The sequence below is a fragment of the Ornithorhynchus anatinus genome, chromosome 7 (genome assembly GCF_004115215.2).
Source record: "Ornithorhynchus anatinus isolate Pmale09 chromosome 7, mOrnAna1.pri.v4, whole genome shotgun sequence".
In the NCBI taxonomy this organism is placed as follows: Eukaryota; Metazoa; Chordata; class Mammalia; order Monotremata; family Ornithorhynchidae; genus Ornithorhynchus; species Ornithorhynchus anatinus.
Genome location: NC_041734.1, coordinates 15,444,642 through 15,465,067, shown reverse-complemented (window position 1 = coordinate 15,465,067; position 20,426 = coordinate 15,444,642). Strand labels below are relative to the sequence as shown.

The 20,426-nt window shown below is 43.0% G+C and overlaps 1 protein-coding gene and 1 non-coding gene across 2 annotated transcripts in view; both read right to left on the bottom strand.

Annotated features, from left to right (window-relative positions):
• Nucleotides 1-20,426, bottom strand: part of KLHL14 (kelch like family member 14) — an 80,458-nt gene that overhangs the window by 37,119 nt on the left and 22,913 nt on the right. The window contains exon 3 of the mRNA XM_001515148.5: nt 19,910-20,031. Coding sequence (XP_001515198.3) covers nt 19,910-20,031 — 122 coding nt within the window. The remainder of the gene's footprint in view (nt 1-19,909; nt 20,032-20,426) is intronic.
• On the bottom strand, nt 3,106-3,243 carry LOC114813407. The gene has a single exon (XR_003761128.1). It is a non-coding gene; the product is annotated as a small nucleolar RNA SNORA7 (small nucleolar RNA).

Genomic DNA, 20,426 nt, shown 5'->3' with positions numbered 1-20,426 from the left:
GACTGTGATTTTTTTTCCCCGATTCCAAACAGCATAACCTTCTACTGAATCATTTTAGCCAGTTCTTTACAAAGGAAAAAAGCTTTCCTTTTTACAAAGACCTGCATGAAATTCTGGAATATGAAAGATAAAATAAACTGTGAATCTTTGCCTTTTCTAGATGAAACTTCAGAGTAAAACTTTGCAGTAGTGCTATTGCCTTGCTTTTGCATACAGCCTTTCTTCTAGAGAACTCTAAGAGGTCATTCATGCTGTTTTGGGCCATAATTATAATAATAATAATGATAGTATCTTGTTAAGAGCTTACTATATGAGGGGCAGCAGGGCAGGGGAGAGAGGCACCACCTAGGTCACCATACATTTTCCTCTTTAAATAGGCCTACTATTTTAATTTTTATTATTATTATAAACATTATGGAATTTGTTAAGCACTTACTATGTTGGGTTTTCTGTTGTTGTTTTTTTAATGGTACTTGTTAGGTGCATATTATGTGCCACTGGGGTAGATACAAGCTAATCAGGTTGAACGCACTCCCTGTTCCATATAGGTTCACAGTTTCAATTCTCACTGTACACGAGTTAACTGAGGCACAGAGAAGTTGTGACTTTCCTCACAGCAGACAAGGTCACACAGCAGACAAGTGGCAGAGCCAGGATTAGAACCCATGATCTTCTGACTCTCAGGCTTATGCTCTATCCATGTTTTCCATCTTGACACCCATTCTAATGGGTAGGGACACACTGGTACAGTCCTATAGACTGTAAACCCTCCCATAAACTGAAAGCTCCTATGGGCAGGGATCACATCTACCAACTCTATTGTACTTTCCCAAGCACTTAGTACAGTGTTCTGCACACAGTAAGTGCTCAATGAATATCACTGATGGATTAATTTATATACCAGCCAACATCAATAACTCTGCCCTCTCCTAACCTAACTTTCCCTGTAATAACCCATTATGACCTTTTCTCATTAGTTCTGAAGCAGGGAGGGGGGCTCAGGAGTTGAGTACATATTTCAGAGAACTTTAAATATGACTCTGTTCCCCTTCACTCACCCAAAGATCCACTCCCATTGCATGGGAATGTGAGCTGGAAGCCACAATTACTTAATCAATCAATCAATTAATGGTATTTATTGAGCACATACTTGATGTGACAGTGATGTGATAATGATGTGATCATTTCTCTGAGAATGAATATATACAAGGCAATTCTCTCGTCAGATCAATGGACCGATGAGCCTTTGACAGTGGCTCCAAGATGGCAGAACAGTGTTATCCTTGCTTTGTCCAACATTCAAGAATGACGTTGGGCATTTACTCGCCTATATTTTGAGTCCTGAATTTCACCAAAGTTCCTCATCCCAAAGCCCAGAACCAGGTAAACCTGTGGTGCTTTGGGACTGATAATCTGGCGAGTTCAACATACAATTTTTCTCAGGGTCAATTTATATTCTCGACAAAAACCTGTGACCAGATGGGCCTGGTGTGAGTGGGGCCCTAAAGTCGGACTCTTAATGCTGAATTTTGGGTAGAGTTCCTAAGCACGGAGAAAACCGGCTCAACGTAAATGAGCCCCCACATCTGACAAAAGAAACGATGGGTTGCCTTTTCTCCTTGATTTTCTCTGCCAAAACTGAAGGCAGCTTTTGCTAGTGGAAAGTTGTTGTTTTCACACTTTAATGCTTGAAAAGTGAAAATTAGTGGTTTGTCTCTGCTTTGCTGGAAGTACAGGTGGTGCCTGGGGTGAGAGGTGTACACGGTGCTGATCCCTCGTCTCTGTTGTCTTCATCAGTTGATATTTCCGTTGGGCTCTGATGGTTCTTCATTTGTGTCACTGAGCTCAGTTCATTTCCTCACTGCTCTCAGTTTCCCAGGTTCCCTATGGTAAGGTTTCAGGGTTTTTTTTTTTCCCTCAGTTCCCATTTAGGTCCTTGGTTTCTGCTTCTAGTACAGTACATTTTATTTTTCTGTTGTTCTTTCGCACATTAGAATGGAAAAGTGTCTTTACACCAGGTTCCCTTAGTTCACTAGAGACCAAAATCAAGCCCCTTCTCAGGTGAGATCTGAGCCACGGACCCAGGAGAAGAGCCATAGCTTGCTAAACTAAAACCTCCGGGTATTTAAAAGGGGCTGTCACACTCAGCAGTCTATATAAGTCTGTTATGAGAAGCAGTGTGGCTATTGGAAGCAGCGAGGCTTAGTGGAAAGAGCACAGACTTGGGACTCAGAGGTCGTGGGTTCTAATCCTAGCTCGGCCACTTGTCAGCTGTGTGAATTTGGGCAAGTCACTTAACTTCTCTGTGCCTCAGTTACCTCATCTGTAAAATGGGGATTAAGTCTGTGAGCCCCACATGGGACAACCTGATAATCTTATATTTACCCTCGCCCTTAGAACAGCGCTTGGCACATAGTAAGCGTTTAACAAACACCATCACTTTTATTATTATTATTAGTCAAATAAGACTAGAGTCCCTGCACCTTTCATCACAGTAAGCACAATAAATGCAGCTGATTGATTCATCATCATCATAGTAAGCACTCAAATATAATTGATTCATCACCATCATAGTAAATAAATATCATAAAATCAATAAATATCATTGATTGATTCATCATCACCATCATCATCAATGGCATTTATTGAGCACTTACTGTATGCAGAGCACTGTACTAAGTGCTTGGGAGAGTATAATACAATAGAGTTGGTAGATGTATTCCTTGCCCACAACAAGATTTCACATTAGGAAGCAAAACTGATGTTCTTAGCAAAAAGGATGTAATCAAAGTCACTATTTAGAAGCTTGCTGATAGTCTCTGGGTTTATATCGGCTTGTCTTCCCCACTAGACCGTAAGCTATTATTAATAATCATAGATATTGTTTTTGTTTGTCTTAGGCTGTCGAGTCGTTTCTGACAGCGACTCCATGGACATGTCTCTCCCAGAATGCCCCACCTCCATCTACAATCGTTCTGGTAGTATATCCAGAGTTTTCTTGGTAAAAACACCAAAGCGGTTTACCATTGCCTTCTTGCACGAGTAAACTTGAGTCTCTGCTCTAGCTCTCTCCTATGCCGCTTCTGCCCAGCACAGTGAGTTTTGACTTGTAGCAGATTGCCTTCCACTCACTAGCCACTGCCCAAGCTAGAAAAGGAATGGGTATGCATCTGCTTGACTCTCCCTACCGTAGCGGAGACTGGTAAAGTACTGGAAACTCTCCAGGTGCGATCCTGAGAGGAGACTAATAGGTGTATGGATGGGTGGGTCTACTGTTAACAGACTGTACAGTCTAGTAAGCGCCTTGTGGGCAGGAATCATGAATTTCAACCCTATTGTATTGTACTTTCCCAAGTGCTTAATACAGTGCACTACATACAGTGAGTATTCAATAAATTCCATTGATTGGCTGATCAAAAATAAATTAGTGTTATTATTAATAACAATTATAATAGTAATGGCATTTGTTAAGCACTTACTATGTGCCAGGCACTGTACTATGCACTGGGTTGGATACAAGCAAATCGGTTTGGACACAATTCTTGTCCCACGTGGGGCTCACACTCTCAATCCCCATTTTACAGATGAGGGAACTGAGGCACAGAGACATGAAGTGACTTGCCGAAGGTCACACTGCAGACAAGAGGCAGACCCAGGATTAGAACCCATGACCTTCTGACTCCCAGGCCCATGCTCTATGCTTTACCATGCTGCTTCTCTATGTGCCAAGCACTGTGTTAAGTGCACGGTAGATAAAATCAGATCCACAGTCCCTGTTTCACATGGGGTTCACAATGTAAGGGGGATGGAAAAAAGGGTATTTAATATACATATCACAGATGAGGAAACTGAGGCACAGAGCAGTTAAGTGATTTGCACAAGGTCTCAAGAAATACGCAATCAATCAATGGTATTTATTAAGCACTTCCTGTGTGCAGAGCACCGTAATGAGGGGTTGGAGGAGCAAAATACAATTGATAGACCCAATCCCTGCCCTCAAGGACTACAGCAGACAAGTGGCAAAGCTGGGGATTAGAACCCAGGTCTCTTAATTCCCACCCTCATGTTCTTTCTACTAGCTCAACCCCATGTTCTTTCCACTAGGCCATACTGCTTCTCTTTGTGGTCAAGGATGGCATATTATACTGCTATGTGTCCCCCAAACTCCTAGCCCTGGGTTGATTACAAAACAGGCTTCAGGCTTCCATGTTGGGGATGAAGTTTCTGTCTTCCACACAAACCCCTATCAAATGATGATACATTTCGCACAGCTGCTTCACCAGTGGACTCCATTTGATTCCCACAAGAAAGCAGCTCTAGATGAATCGTATACGTCCACTTCTCTCCTAGTACATAGCAGGGAGGGAGATGATTTACTATGGGAACACTGTCACAGTTTCTAGTTAAATGACAGACATTTTGGTGGAACTGAAGAGTCCTGGGTCCGTGTTACTGTGCCCCTCCTTCCTAGAGTCCAGATCTAAGGAAATATTTCTATGTGGCATTTAAAATACTTCGGCCTGAGAGGTATTTCTCAAGGAATTACTATGTGCCCAGTTCAGTGCAGTACAGGGCCAAAAGTTGTGCCAGAGTATGGCACAAAAGATGAAGTCCCCAAGCTTGAGATTACCAGATGACTGAGATATTAGAGATAACTATCAATTATGAGGAGCATCAAGAATTGCTGGGTACATCTACATATCCGGGCTACCAATAAACACAGAATGTCACAACCTTAACCAATCTAATGATGAAACCATAAAAAAAGAAAACAACTCATCCTACATACATTTTCTAAGGACCATTCAAGTGAAAAAGCCCTCTGATTTTGATGAGAATAAAGAGTGAAAGGGCCACTGCTTTATTATTATTATAAAAGTGAAAGCAACGAAGAAAAAGAATGAACAGAATCCCAAGACATTCAAGGGCAGAAAGGAAAAGGGCCGCTAATAAGCACTTTGGTGCAGATACGATCCCCACAGTACTTATGTAAATATTCTTAAACTCTACTATTTCTCTTATCTGTAATTTATTTTAATGTCCGTCTCCTCTGAAACACTAAGCTCCTTGTGGGCAGGGATTACATCTACAAACTCTATTGTCTTGTACTTTCCCCAGCTCTTAGTACAATGTTCTATACAGAGTGACTCTTCAACAAATACCATTGATTGATATTATATTTCGGGAACTGAGTGATTACTGTTCATTCATTCAATCATATTTATTAAGCACTTTCTGTGTGCAGAGCACTGTACTAAGCGCTTGGGAAAATACAATATTAAAGTAAAGAGTGATGATCCCTGTCCATAATGAGCTCACAGTCTATGCGGGGGAGACAGGCATCAATACAATAAACAGAGATCAATACAATAAATAAAATTACAGATATATACATAAGTGCTGTGAGACTGGGTGGGAGGGAGAGCAAAGGGAGCAAGTCAGGGCAATGCAGAAGTGAGTGAGAGATGAGAAAAAGTGGGGCTTAGTCTGGGAAGGCAACTTGGAGGAGATGTGCTTTCAGTAAGGCTTTGAAGATGGGGAGAGTAATTGAGTAATTGAGGAGGAAGGGTGTTGCAAGCCAGAGGTAGGATGTGGGCCAGGGGTCAGCCGTGGGGTGCTTATCGTGAGCTAGAATGTGAAACGAGGAGTCTGGTCTAAAGGAAACGGCACAGGCCTGGAAGTGTCACTTGCTCGCTGTGTGACCTTGGGCAAGTTACTTAACTTCTTTCGCTGTGCCTCAGTTTCCTCAGCTGTAAAGGGAATTCAATACCTGTTCTCCTTCCTACTTAGACTGTGAACCTCGAATACGGCAGGCACTGTGCCCAACCGGATTAACTTGTTTCTAACCCAGCTCTTGGAACAATGCTGGATACATAATAAGTACTTAAATTCCCCTCCCTCCCCTCCAAAAAAGGACCATGTGGGATGTGATGAATTTAAAGCCTCTCTTCTCTTCAATCAACTGTATTTATTGAGTGCTTACTGTATGCTCAGCACTGTACTAAGCGCTTGGGAAAGTACAATATTACAGACTTGGCAGATGCATTCCCTGCCCACCACCTGAAGGGTAATTCATAGGTGTATGTCTAAAAACAATATAGTCCCAATATACACCAAAGGAATATTGCATGTTCTTATATATAGACACGTAGATAGATTTAGGAGCTTTGTACCTTCAGTATATGCCATGTGTGGGTTGATTATTGTAATCCTTTGGTCAACATTTTGTATAGGTTTCTGCCTTCTCCCAAACTGATCTTCTAACTGTACCTTAGTCTTGACCCTCCTCCACTCCTTTTTTAATAATAATAATGATGGTATTTGTTAAGCGCTATGTGCCGAGCACTGTTCTGAGTGCCGAAGTAGATACAAGGTAATCAGGTTGTCCCACGTGGGGCTCACAGTCTTAATCTCCATTTTACAGATGAGGTAACTGAGGCACAGAGAAGTGAAGTGACTTGCCTAAAGTCACTCAGCTGACAAGTGGCAGAGCCGGGATTAGAATCCATGACCTCTAACTCCCAAGCCCGTGTCCTTTCCACTAAGTCACGCTGCTTCTCATGCTGCTTTTTCATGCTGTTCTCTCAGCCTGGAAATTCCTTCCTCCCCAGATCCAACATTCCCAACATTCTCAGTCATCTATAAACCCATCAGTTACCTCCAGTATTTATGAAGTGCTATTATTATAGCCATCCTCAACATATGCATGTTAATTGAATTGTACATTCAATTATTTATCTTGGCTATTCTCTTTGAAAACATTTTTATTTCTGTCTCCCACATTAAAAGATAAGCTTCTTGTGGATAGAAATGTAGTTTGTTTTGTACTTCCCAAACTGTTTCTATTACTACTACTTGTTATATTGTATTCTCCCAAAGGCTTAGTACAGTGCTCTGCACACAGTAAGCACTCCGCAAATATGACTGAAATGAATGACTACTATCATCACCAATGTTACTAACTACTTTCCTCCCCCAACTTCCGGAGAATTTATCTTTTAAGAATAGTCCTTTCCCAACCTCTGTTCTTTGCCTTCCTTTCCTCACTGTAGTGTAGACATGTCATCACAGAGAATGTATACTTAGATTTAATATAAATATGATATCTGTATACTGTAGATACCATCTACAAAAAGACAAAGGGAAATGAAAATGCTAGAAAAAGAAAGACAAATCAATACCGTGTTTAATGTCGAAGAGGAAACCTGAAGAACGTGATTCTGATCAATATTTACAAAGTACTATAGAAAATTGAGGAAAGAATGCCATTCTGAGTTTAGTGAGTGGGGAGTTTTTAATTAATGCTCCAGAGAAGCTTGCAAACTGGACAAGAACCCAGGGAATGACTTTGGTCTTGGAGGGCTAGGAAAAGTTTTGATGGCTAGTTTGCATCAGATGATCGAATCCTATCATCCTATTCTGGCAACTTTGGTACAGTTTGGGGTAAAAATCGAAGAGCAAAATGGAACAAAGAAGCAGAAAGTCATACCAGACTTTCATACCATACCAGGTGCTGCTCAGTAGTGAGGTAAGAGCCATGAATTCCCACCACAGTTGGACTACTTTCATCAGAGAAGCTGAGAAAATACTCGGAATGCCACACCACTTGGTGAAACTTCCAGGGGTGGGGCTTCTGGAAAAGGATGAATCTGGAAGGTATCACTAAGGGACAGGTGTTGAACAGGTGGTTCAAACTACTTTTTCATTTGCCAAGTGACCAGGCAAACACCATCTGCTGTAGCCCAACTTGACTCGCATTACTGTCCCAATAAGAAGCAGCAGCATGGCCCAGTAGAGAGAGCACAGGCTTGGGAGTCAGAGACCTGGGTTTTAATCCCAGCTCCATCACTTGTCTGCTGCGTGATCTTGGGCAAGTCACTTCACTTCTCTTTTCCTCAGTTCCCTCATCTGTAAATGGTAATTAAGTCCATGAGCTCTCTGTGGGACAGGGGCTGTGACCAACAGGATTATCTTGTATCTACCCCATTGCGTAGTACAATGTCTGGAGTGAGGTAAGTGCCCTATAAATACCACTAAAAAAACAGAATCATAGACTCTGTTTCCTGATTCCCACTGACTAGACTTAAACTTGTGAAGTGCTGAACAATCTCTGAGGCAGAGAAAGTTGAAGGGACCCAAATCCTCCTCAAGCACGATAAAATGGCTCAAAGGTATGATTGCTTGACCTGAAGTTAGGGAGATCACAGTGACGCATTTGGGGTGTGAGGGAAGCCACCAAATAGAGTGCACCACAGAACACCTTGTAATGGCCTAGACACTTTGGAGTTAACATTTCAAAGTTGAACATGCACTCTGACTTCTGGAATCTTAAAACGTCAAAGGGAAGACAAGAGCTAGGAATCAATTTAAGGTGACATTAGTAATTACAGAATTATTAGAATTATTAGTAATACTAATACTAATAATAATTGTGATATCTGTTAAGGGCTTATTATGTGCCAAGCACTGAACTAAGCCCTGGAGTAGATTCAATATAATCAGGTAGGACATGGGCCCTGTCCCACATGGAGCTCACATTTCAAATAGACTGTGAGCTCATTGTGATCAGGGCATGAGTCTACCAACTCTGTTTTATCGGAGCACACGTTAAGTGCTCAATTAATATCATTGATTGGCTGAGGGGGAGCAGGTATAGCATCCCCATTTTATATGAGGAAGCGGAGGCACAGAGAAGCGAAGTGACTTGCACAAGGTTACACTGCAGGCAAGGGGCAGAACTAAGACTGGAACCCAGGTCGTCTCACTCTCGGACCTCATGTTCTTTCCATTAGGCCACGTGGGTTATTGGTAGCTGGGAAGGAAGGAATCTAGTTTAAATAGCAATCTACAATACAGAGAGAAAGTAAAGCAGGAAAGCTGAGTGCTCTATTACAGAATCAGTGCCTTTGCAATTCTTCTCAGAGACTCTCCAGCTACCTCCCACTTGTTGAATACACCATTCCCACCTTCTTCTATGCCACTTATAGTACTGCTTTCTGTAATTTGGACAAAGGATGTAGAACTAGACGATTCTCAGCTAAAAATGGATATAGTAATTGGTTAAAAGCTTTGCTTCCAACAGATTTGTCACCATTTCTTTCAGGGTTTATCTTCTCTCCCCTCTGTCTTTACATGTATGCTATGTTCTTAGTTGAAGAGGTTGATCTAAGTTTCCATTAGCATGTGATTAAAGGAAGAAGGGTTGAGGTAAAATGATAACCTGCCTTAGTTTAATCTAGTATGATGTATGCCCTTTAAACCTCCAGGGAATTGGCTAATATTTGGGATTTTTCATGCTATGAAGAAAAATTCTGCAATAAAACTAAGAATTCACTGTATCAAGAAAGCTGAAAGATACAATCTCCTCCTCCTCGTCAATTCTAATCATACAGATGAATAAATTGCTATAAAAGAAATACCAAAAATAAAACTAAAAACAATGACTGAATCATTTTTTTTAATCTCATGTACTCTGTGTTCAGGTAGCAAGAAATTTAATTCCAGCTGGACCAGTCTCCTGTGATTTTTTTTGCTTTCATCTAGGGTTTTTTTTAATGCTTAGAGGTATTATAATAGGATAGCATGTATTTGTGCCCTGGTTTATACCCATCATCCTTACCATTACAACAAGACAAAAGCATTAAAGTAAAATTAATCATGTCAAAAGATTTTAGCAAAAACAAGTGAGCCCATGCATAAAGCATCGCTTTGTCTAGTGTGAAGTCACGCTCTGATTAAAAACATATAATGAAAGTGAAAGTGATACATCATTGCCTTAGCAGTAGGGTTTTTTGGAAGCGCTATGCAGTTCTCAACCAAAAAAGAAAAAATAAAACAGATTCCGGCTTTTGAAACTTACAATGATCACAGTTACTTCCGAACAAATGAAACAGCGAATTTATTAATGTTTTTAAAGGTTCAATTGTAAATGTTACCACTTCAAAAATTAAGAACTTAATGTTACTGCCAGGGGAGGTTGATTTACAATTAAAATCTCCCAGAAGCAGTAGGTTCTGGTCTTGACATCCCAAGCATGGAAGGGAGGGCTCCACTCTTGGCTTCAGAATGGCCCTGCCATCCCAAACCATCATGCCACCCCTATCGGGGTTCTAACCTGTGTAGATGCCGGGGCAGATGGTGAGTAGAGTGAGGGAGGGATGGATGAGTGGATGGATGGATGAGAGTGGATGGATGGGTGGATGGATGGGTGGATGGATGGGTGGATGGATGGGTGGATGGACGGGTGGATGGATGGGTGGATGGACGGGTGGATGGATGGGTGGATGGACGGGTGAGTGGATATGTGATCCTGTGGCTAGGAGAAAGCCCTTCTTGAGGTAGCCCCATGGCTGAGAGAAGCAGCCCCAAGCAGCTCAAAAGAGGGCAGCACAGAAAGTGAAAATGGATGAAAAGACAGGAAGTGCTGAGAAGTAATAATAATGATAATAATAATGTTGGTATTTGTTAAGCGCTTACTATGTACAGAGCTCTGTTCTAAGTGCTGGAGTAGACATAGGGTAATCAGGTTGTCCCACGTGAGGCTCACAATCTTAATCCCCATTTTACAGATGAGGGAACTGAGGCACCAAGAAGTTAAATGACTTGCCCACAGTCACACAGCTGACAAGTGGCAAAGTAGAAAAGGCTGGGAAGTTCCTGAGGCCAAGGAGAAGGGGGCTATCTAGGTGATAATAATAATAATGATATTTGTTAAGTGCTTACTATATGCCAAACACTGTTCAAAGCGCTGGGGTAGATACAAGGTAATCAGGTTGTCTGACTGTGGAGCTCAAAGTCTTAATTCCCATTTTACAGATAAGGTAACTGAGGCAAAAAGAAGTTAAGTGACTTTCCCAAGGTCAAACAGCAGACAAGTGGCAGAGCCGGGATTAGAACCCATGACCTCTGACTCCCAAGCCCATGCTCTTTCCACTAAGCCATGCTGCTTCCCCAATATGATATTTTATCACTTGACCATCAGAGGCTGAAGGGTGTGGGGAACGGGCTGTGACATAATCCTAGCAACAGGCCCTCAATATTGAAGCGCTGTAACACCAGAGACTCGGGAAGACAGAGAAGGAGATGGGGAGGCATGAGAGCTCACCCCATCAGAAAAATTTTAGGAATATTTTTCTATCATAAAACCCATTTATACAGCACTTAGTAATTCTTTTTAAGGCAGATGGGACCATTAGTGAGTTTGCAATAGAGGAGTGTTAAAGGTCAACCAATGTCTTAGGAGAGTTAACCTCTCTTGCAGGACCAGATCTCCTCACTCTGCAAAGAAACTTTTTGGCCCGGGGACAATCTGCCCTCAAGCCATCTCTGAAACTGAGAAGCTCAGAGGACATAACTCAGGGCCATGCTGAGGCTGAGAGTGGAGCCCTCACTTGCAGGATATCAATCAATCATATTTATTGAGTGCTTACTCAAGCAGAGAAGCAGCGTGGTTCAGTGGAAAAAGCTCCTGGGCTTGGAAGTCAGAGGTCATGGGTTCTAATCCCGCCTCCGCCACTTGTCTGCTGTATGACCTGGGCAAGTCACTTCATTTCTCTGGGCCTCAGTTCCCTCATCTGTAAAATGGGGATTAACTGAGAGCCTCACGTGGGACAACCTGATGACCCTGTAACTCCCCCAGGGCTTAGAACAGTGCTCTACACGTAGTAAGCGCTTAACAAATACCAACATTATTTTGTTAATGAAATGTACATCGCCTTGATTCTATTTAGTTGCCATTCTTTTTATGAGATGTTCTTCCCCTTGACTCTATTTATTGCCATTGTTCTTGTCTGTCTGTTTCCCCCGATTAGACTGTAAGCCCGTCAAACGGCAGGGACTGTCTCTATCTGCTGCCGACTTGTTCATTCCAAGCTCTTAGTACAGTGCTCTGCACATAGTAAGTGCTCAATAAATACTATTGAATGAATGAATTATTATTATTATTATTATTATTACTGTGACATTCCTATCACCCTCCCCAACCCCCCGACTAGATTGTGAGCTTCTCAAGAGCAAGGACCATGGAAACTACTTTCACTGGATGCTTCTAAGTGCTTAGCATAGTGCTCTGCACATTGTGGGTGTTGAACAGACTGTGAACCCTATGTGAGACAAGGACTGCATCCAGCCTAGTAAACTTGTACCTACTCCAGTGCTGAGAACAATGCCTGACACATAGTAAGTGCTAAACAGATACCACAAAAAAACCCAAGAAGGATAATGAGCAGTAGTAGAGAGAAGGGACTGACAACCTCAGCTTCTTCCTCCCTGATTACTGACCTCCACCCTACTCTGGTTCTGGTGGGTCACTGTACCCTTCAGGTTCTGCCTGGGTGCAAAGGTGCCTGAACAAGTTAATGCTTCTGCAACTGGATCATTAGAAGAATCATCAGACTCTGACACATTTCTAATGAATCTTCAAGATGCATCCTAGTAGGAATCATCCCTGACATTGTGGGGATGCGTCAAGTCCTCTTTCCTGATTTCACCTTGGATCTGTGGGGTGAACCGGGGACAATGGATCCCATCAATGTCCACTTCCGACTTGGGATGCAGGCAGTTAGGAAAGGAGCAAGCCAAGCCAGCCAAGGGAAGAGTGGGAGAGGAGACAGACAGAAAGGCTGGGTGAGAGATGTGACCCCAGAAGAGAGCTCCTCACTACCAGCCTCTCTCTAGCTCTTTTACTGACATAAATCAGTCCCCCAACTAGATGGTTAAGCTCCTTGAGGGCAGGTCTCAGGTCTACCAACTCTACTGTAACAGACTCTCACAAGTGCTTAATACAGTGTTCTGTACACAGTAAGCACTCAATAAATACCATTAATTAAGAATATTAATAATTATGGTATTTGTTAAGCACTTACTATGTGCCAGGCACCATACTTAGAGCTGGGGAAGAGAGAAGGTAATCGGGTTGGACACAGTCCCCATCCCACAGAGGGCTTAATCCCCATTTTAGATGAGGGAACTGAGGCATAGAGAAATAAAGTGACTTGCCCAAGGTCAAATAGCAGACAAGTGGTGGGGGTGGGATTAGAACTCAGCTCCTTCTGACATCCAGGCCTGTGCTCTATCCACTAGGCCATGCTGCTTCTCCAATCTGATTGGAGCTGCTAAACAGCCTTCAAAACCAGTTGGGCGAGGGGTGACTTGGCCTTTCTGTTCTTCCTCCTATTCCCCCTGGCCAGTTCCCTCCAAAGCTCTTCTGTAGTTCTTGTGGGAAGTGGAAGGATGGATGCTGATTGGACAGAACCTCCTGAAGTCAGCACCCTGACTGCACTGATAGTAAATCTGGAAATAACTGGGTTGCCTCTATAGATCCATTTTTTGAGAAGACAATCTGCCATTATTTCAGTGAGGTGAGATGCAGGCTAGAAAGGGGGATGGCTAAAAGACAGTGGGCTCTAATTCCTAGTCTTGCTTCTTTCTGGAGAGTTAGCATTTGGGGATACTACCAGATGTATTTTGAAAATAATCCATGAAAAAAAATCCACTAATGCTCTCTCTGGTGCATGAATGCACAGTAGCAAATATTTCAAGATACAGTATATAACAATGTGCAGCCATGTGTCTCAAATTAGAATCGAGCCCGTTGAAGGTAAAATTAGATGGTCCGCATTGAAAAAGAAATCCAAATGCAATTCTCTCCCTTTTCTTTGTTGGGAAATAATCATTCAGAGAGCTGAAGCTACAGAGCAAGTAGCAGGGCTCAGTGGCCTGTTATTTCATTGAATCTCATACACTGACTGTGAGAACCTTGCCCCCCACCCCTCCTCACCCCCCTGCCTTGATGAACGAGTCAAATTCTTTTCTTTTGGGACACTTTCAGAGTTATTCCTTTGGGTGCCGGAGCCTTTCTTAAATGAGAATTTTCAGCTGGCTCTAGTCTAGAGCAATCTCTGCGGATGGGGGTGGGGTGGATGGGGAAATCCCCAGATAAACCCCTTACTACACTATACATCATTACTGGAATCATTAAGAAGCCACAATATTTCACTGGTTTAAGTTTCTTCACTGGGCCCATTCTCCAAGGGTTCCCACTTCTCTACAAACAGCTCTCTGAAAGAACCCCCTAAGAGGGACACGACTCCCCTCGCTTTCTGAACACGGAATGATGCATCAACTACGGGAAGAGTTTCCTAATAATAATAATTATAATGGTACTTGTTAAGTGTTTACTATGTGCCACAGGGTCACAGTCCCTGTCCCACATGGGGCTCACAGTCTTAATCCCCATCTCTCAGTTGAAGGAACTCTAGCTCAGCAAAGTTAAGTGACTTGCCCAAGGTCACACAACAGACACGTGGCCCAAGTAAGTGGCATAGGAAGACTAGAGCGGAATGACCCATGTTGTATTGGCCCATGAGTGGATGATACCTAGCCGATTTCTAAATGCCCACCACCCTCCTTCTGCTCTCTTCCCCTGCTGGGGCAACTGAAATCCAAATCAGCAGCTCTCTGTCCGCTCCACTGACCAAGGGCCGTCTGGTCTCAAGCCACTCATCTGTATTTCCTGCACCATTCTTCCGCTTCTTTGGCATGTGTAATCACAAATTGAGTAACTTTACTGGCAACATAAAGTCAAAATTAAACAATTGGGGCCAGTATCTAGGAACATATATGCATTTTGAATTGCTAGATTCGACTCTATATAGACATAATATATCCCGTTATTACCCATAGTAACAGCCAAATAGAAAGTAGCTTCTCCTAATTGCAACAGTAAAAGAGGGAAGGGAATGGAGACAAAGAACAATCAGGAACCAAAGAGAATGCAATAAATGGCAGTGAACAGTTAGGTCTGCCCCATCGTGTGCACCAGGACACGATGAGGCTAAGTGGTACGACGACTCGGGAGAAACCCTGGAGCTTTGCCAGGACTTTGCATTTGGTGAGCCGGTGACCCTGGACTCTATTCTGTGACAGTGTGGCTCTCCGAGGATGAGTGACACTGCATCACGGACTTTTTCGATTGGATTTGGCCAGAGGCACAGTCTATTCTGGCCACTTGTCTCCTGGATGGCTTTCTGATTAACTGGGGAAGGGACAGGAAGGGGAGAAGGGAGAGAGTCAAGGAAAACATTACAATGGAAAAAAATGAAGGCACATTTTAGCATCTCTTATGCAGGTGGATTATTAACAGCTCAAGAGAAGGCCGCTGCTAGTTTTATTATTGTTCCTCAGCACTTTGGATTGGCAAACGTCTTTTTTATTTGTACCTTCCCAATAACGTGGTAGAGGTTGATGAGGGATATTAATATTATTGACATTTTTCCTGCAGGGCGAAACAACTGCCAAGGGAGGAGAGGAGATGGTAAAACCAGGATTACGGTTTAGGATCTGAGTCAAAATTCCAAACAGCCCAATAGCTCAACTCAATTCAGTTCAGTAACTCCGTTTCCACTGAACTCTTCAATACCGTCCCAAATTTCTCCCAAGAAGTGTGACAAAATAAACATGCAGTTCCAGCCCTAAAGAAGTTATAATTCATGGTGGTGCTTCTCTTCTCTCCGACCTCAGAATCATATGTGAGAGTAATGGGGGCAAAGGAGGGAGGGGAAAGGGAGGAGAAGGGTGGGGTGTGTGTGTGTGTGAGTGTGTGTGTGTGTGTGTTGGGAGACGAAGAGAAGGGCAAGCATAAAGCATGTGGGCTTTCAAAATGGGAGCACCAGACTCCGAGACTGTTAATCTCACTGTGGGCAGTAAATGTTCCTGTTATATTGTACTCTGCCAAGCGTTTAGTACAGCGCTCTGCACATAGTAAGTGCCCAATAAATATGATTGATTGACTGATAACAAAATCCCCCAAGATGCTCCTAGCTACTTTGCTGGTCTGCACAGCCCATCTAGCAAGGAGCAGTGAAGCCATGAAAGAAAGAGGGGCAAGACAAGGCTCTGGGCTATTTGAGGTGGGTGTGTGGGGGAAGGGGCTTCCGTTAAGATGGGAACAGCTTTCAGCCTCAGAGATACCTTTCTGGAGAATTTGGGCGAGATCTTCTCCCATCTTACGCTGCTTTGAGAAGCAATATGGCCTAGTGGATAGAGCACAGGCCTGGGAATCAGGAGGACCTGGGTTCTAATCCCAGATCTGCCACTTGTCTGCTTTGTGACCTTGGGCAAGTTAGTTAACTTTTCCGATTTGCTTGTATTCACCCCAGTGCTTAACAAATACCACAATTATTATCATTATTATTATTATTATTGTTCTACCTTACATTCACAAGATGGTGAGTAGCTGCTTCCTGGTTCAGATGATTCTCCCTGTCAGCTTGGCATAGCTCAACCTGTGAGGAACTGACACCGACAATTGACACTCATTTGCCTGGGAGCTCAGGAGGGTGGTAGGAAGTGTTTGGCCCCTGAGTCACTCTGTGCGATTGCCTTTTTACTATTAGTGTTCTTGTTTTTAAAAAAAAACAAACTTTTTTTAAAAAAACTTTTTTTTTAAAACTGAATTTGTTAAAAGTTAAAGATGTGTCAGAAACTGTACTAATGCCCTGGGGTAATAACAATAATAATAGTGGTATTTGTTAAATGCTTACTATGTGCCAAGCACTGTTCTAAGCGCTGGGGTAGATACAAGGTAATTAGGGTGTCCCACGTGGGGCTCACAGTCCTAATCTCCATTTTATAGATGAGGTAACTGAAGCACAGAGAAGTTAAGTGACTTGCCCAAAGTCACACAGTTTATAAGTGGTGGAGTCGGAATTAGAACTCATGACCTCTGACTCACTAGGCTAGCCTGCTTGAGGGAAGATAAAGAAAGTTGAGGGAGGAAAGGAGGAGAAAGAATATTAAGGGTAAGAGGAACGAATTGGGAGAGGAAAGGAGAGACAGGAAAAGTAGGTGAGGGAAAAGGGGATAAGGAATAAGGGAGAGGGATAAGGGAGAGAGGAGGAGGAAGTAGTGGAGAAAGGATAAGGAGCAGGAAATTGGGGGCGGGGGCAGTTACAAGCTAATCAGTTCATATCCCACATGGGGTTCCCAATCTTAATCCCCATTTTACAGATGAGGGAAATGAGACACAAAGAAGTTAATTTGCTCAAGGTCACATAGTAGACAGGCAGCAGAGCCGGGATTAGAAATGAGGTCCTTCTGACTCCCAGGCCTATTCTCTATCCACTAGGCTGCGCTGCTTCTCTTTTCTGTTTCTAACCCACCTGACTGACTATGAATAATGACAGTGGAGTTTATTAAGCACTTATCAGGTGACAAGTCCCAAGGAAGACAAAAAACAGTTTAAGAGAAATGGAGAGTAGGTATCTTATCCCCATTTTACGGACAAAGAACCTGAGGCCCAGAGAAGCTGAATAACAGGCCCAAGATCACATAGCAGGCTGAAAGCAGATTCAGGTCATTCATTCAATCAGGTCTTCAATCTGCATCTCCTGACTCCCAGTCCCGTGCTCTTTCCACAAAGCCACACTTCTTCCCATCTCCATCTGCCCATCGTTACCTACCAGGCTTAACTAATCATTCATTCATATTTATTGAGCACTTACAGTGCGCAGAGCACTGTATTAAGCACTTGGGAAAGTATAATACAAAAACAGGCACAACAGGAACAGCAGCAGCATCTGTGAACCAAAGGGCAAGTCTACTCCCCTTCCCAGCCCGATGCGGTCTCTGGCCCTATCTCAGACTCTTTTTCTGCTGCTCTACCTTCTTTTCGATCCAGAATCAGAAGAATTGGATGGTTGGCAATATTACCTCCCCAAGATTATGTTTGGGTATCCAGGAGCAGGAGGAGGTAGTGGTGGTGGTTGGGGGAAGCAGAGACCTAAGTCAGAGCAGCTGCAAGGGCAAAGGAAAGGCCAGCCGAGGCAGATTCTCACAGCTCTTGCCTTTCCTACTGCCAGCTCCTCTCAGTCAGCTCTCTCCAGCTGCTCCTTCCCCCTTCGTGGCTTCCTCATCCTTTTCCCTTCCTCCTCACTGCCCCTGTTCCCTATCACTTTTCCGGGCCCTGACCCTCGCTCTCTTTAAATTCCTTCTGATGATCTTATAGACCATCCGACTTCTGAAAATGCAATCGTTTAGAAAAGCAGCATGGCCTAATGGATAGAGCTTGGGCCTGGGAGTCAGGAGGACCTGGGTTCTAATCCTGACTTCTCCACTTGTCTGCTGGGTGACCCTGGGCAAGTCACTTCACTTCTCTGGACCTCAGTTACCCCACCTGTAAAATGGGGATTAAGACTGTGAGCCCCATGTAGGAAAAGGACTCTATCCAACCTGATTAGCTCGTACCTACCCCAGCATTTAGTACAGTGCCTGGTACATAGTAAGTACTTAACCAATACCATAAAAAAATGGGACATGCATTTAGTTGTTCATTCTTCTCCTAGCCAGATCTTAACTAAATGGGGAAGGTCTACTTATCCCGCAGTGCTTTGTTTCTTTCCCTTCTTGCTGTTATCCAATATGACTACTACTATTGTTAAACTGTAAGCTCCTTGTGGGCAGGGATCACATCTACCAACTCTACTATACTGTACTTACTCAAGTGCTCAGTACAGTGCTCTCCCACAGTAAGTGTGCAATAAATAAATTGATTGACTGATTGATACTATTCCTACAGTGTCCAGGGAACATTCTTGCAACCGTGCTTAGATGATGCCACTACTCATGTCAAAGGGGTAATCCAGCTCAGAACAAGAAGATTTCACACCCCATATCCACTGGACTTTATTCCTCTCTATCCTGAAGAACAAAACGCTCTCCTGCCTCCATCCTCTCAGAGGGCTTTGGTGGAATGGAAATACAACCATTTCATGCAAGTGAAATGCAAGACCATTTCACTGGTATAAAATGGATTCTACAAGAAAATCTAAGTTGACCGGTTGTCCAGTTTGGGAAAGATATTTTTGATTTATGGATCCAAATGGCTCATTTATTATTTTATCTCAATTGAGCTGGGCCATTTTGACAGTTAAAATGTAATTTTATTGACCAAAGCAGTCAGTCCAGCCACTCAAGGGCCCAGTGCTCACCCGCTGCCGCCCTTGGGAAAACGCCGGCCCGATTCAGTGGCTGAATTAGCTCGGGAATCACAGCCAATATAGCAATAAGTTCAAGATCTCAATGCCCAAGGCAAAAGGCTTACTAGAAAGCAATCCTCCTTTTCAGATGGGAGGGGAGGGGAAGGAGAGGAAGGAGGGAAAATCCCCAGGCAGAAACTTCCAAAGGTTGCAGTTCATTTCCTACTGTCCAGTCTAGCTGGATGGCCATAGAAAGAAGAGCCTCATTATACCCAGCCCTAAAGATAGAGGGTCAGTAATAATAGTGATAATAACAATAATGTTATTTGTTGGGCACTTACTCTATGCCAAGCATTGTACTAAGCGATGGGGTATTATTATTTTCGTTATTATTACTATTATAATTATTGTATTTGTTAAGGATTTACTATGTGTCAAACACTCTTCTAAGCTCTTGGGTAAATAGAAGATAACCAGGTTGGATGCAGCCCCTGTCCCATATGGGGCTCCCGGTCTAAGAGGGAAAGAGAAACCCCGATAGAAGGATCTGGCCCATCTCGTCGCAATCTCAAGTTGAAAAGAGTTTCATTTCAAGCCAAGTTTCTTTTTTGGCCAAAAGTGCTGGCATTTAGGAGAGAGCAGGAGGAAGGATGGGAAGGGAGGCCATATCAAGGTAGGTGTTAAATATTATCATCATTATTAGCATCCTGAATTTAGGCAGACTGGCGACGTCTGCCGCCCCAATTCCTGCAGTTATTGTGAAGTCCCCCGTGCCCCATAAACAAATCTCCTCAAGGGAGCAAATCAATAAAACATCTAATTTGATTAGCCATGTTTTCAAATTCATCAAGACAGCCCTAGTGCAACATGAAATAAATTAGCACAAAGAGACACACGCATGGGCGTGCGCGCACACACACACAATATCCACTTACTTGTCAGGATTTTCCACGTCTTCTTTTCATCATCATAATACTGGACCAAGTTACTGGGTAGTCGGTCTGGGCCAGGAGGAAGGCCTCCAACCAATAACAGCATTTTCTTATTGGAGCGAATTCTTCACCCAAAACAAGAAAGGAGATGAAGAACCACATTACTGCATAATATTTTTAGTAGCAACAAAATCATAACCATGAGAAGAATATTCCCTTCTTGAAGATTTCTTTTTTTTTGAGCTTCTTCCCCTGGTCCTATCTCCACAATTCTTTTGAACCAAGCAGATGAATGATCAAAAAGCTGCCTATCCCTCTACTCGTGGAATAATAAGCTTCCTTTATGCAATTTGTTAGAGGTTCATTCTAGAACGACCTTTTTCTTATATTATCCCTTTAAATCATCAGTCTTTACAGCTGAATACACTTGAAATGCTCTGGAGTTGTACTAAGGTTAAGCATTAAAGTTGCATGTCAAAAATCGTATTAGTCAAAATCATTATTATAAGCCATTCTACAC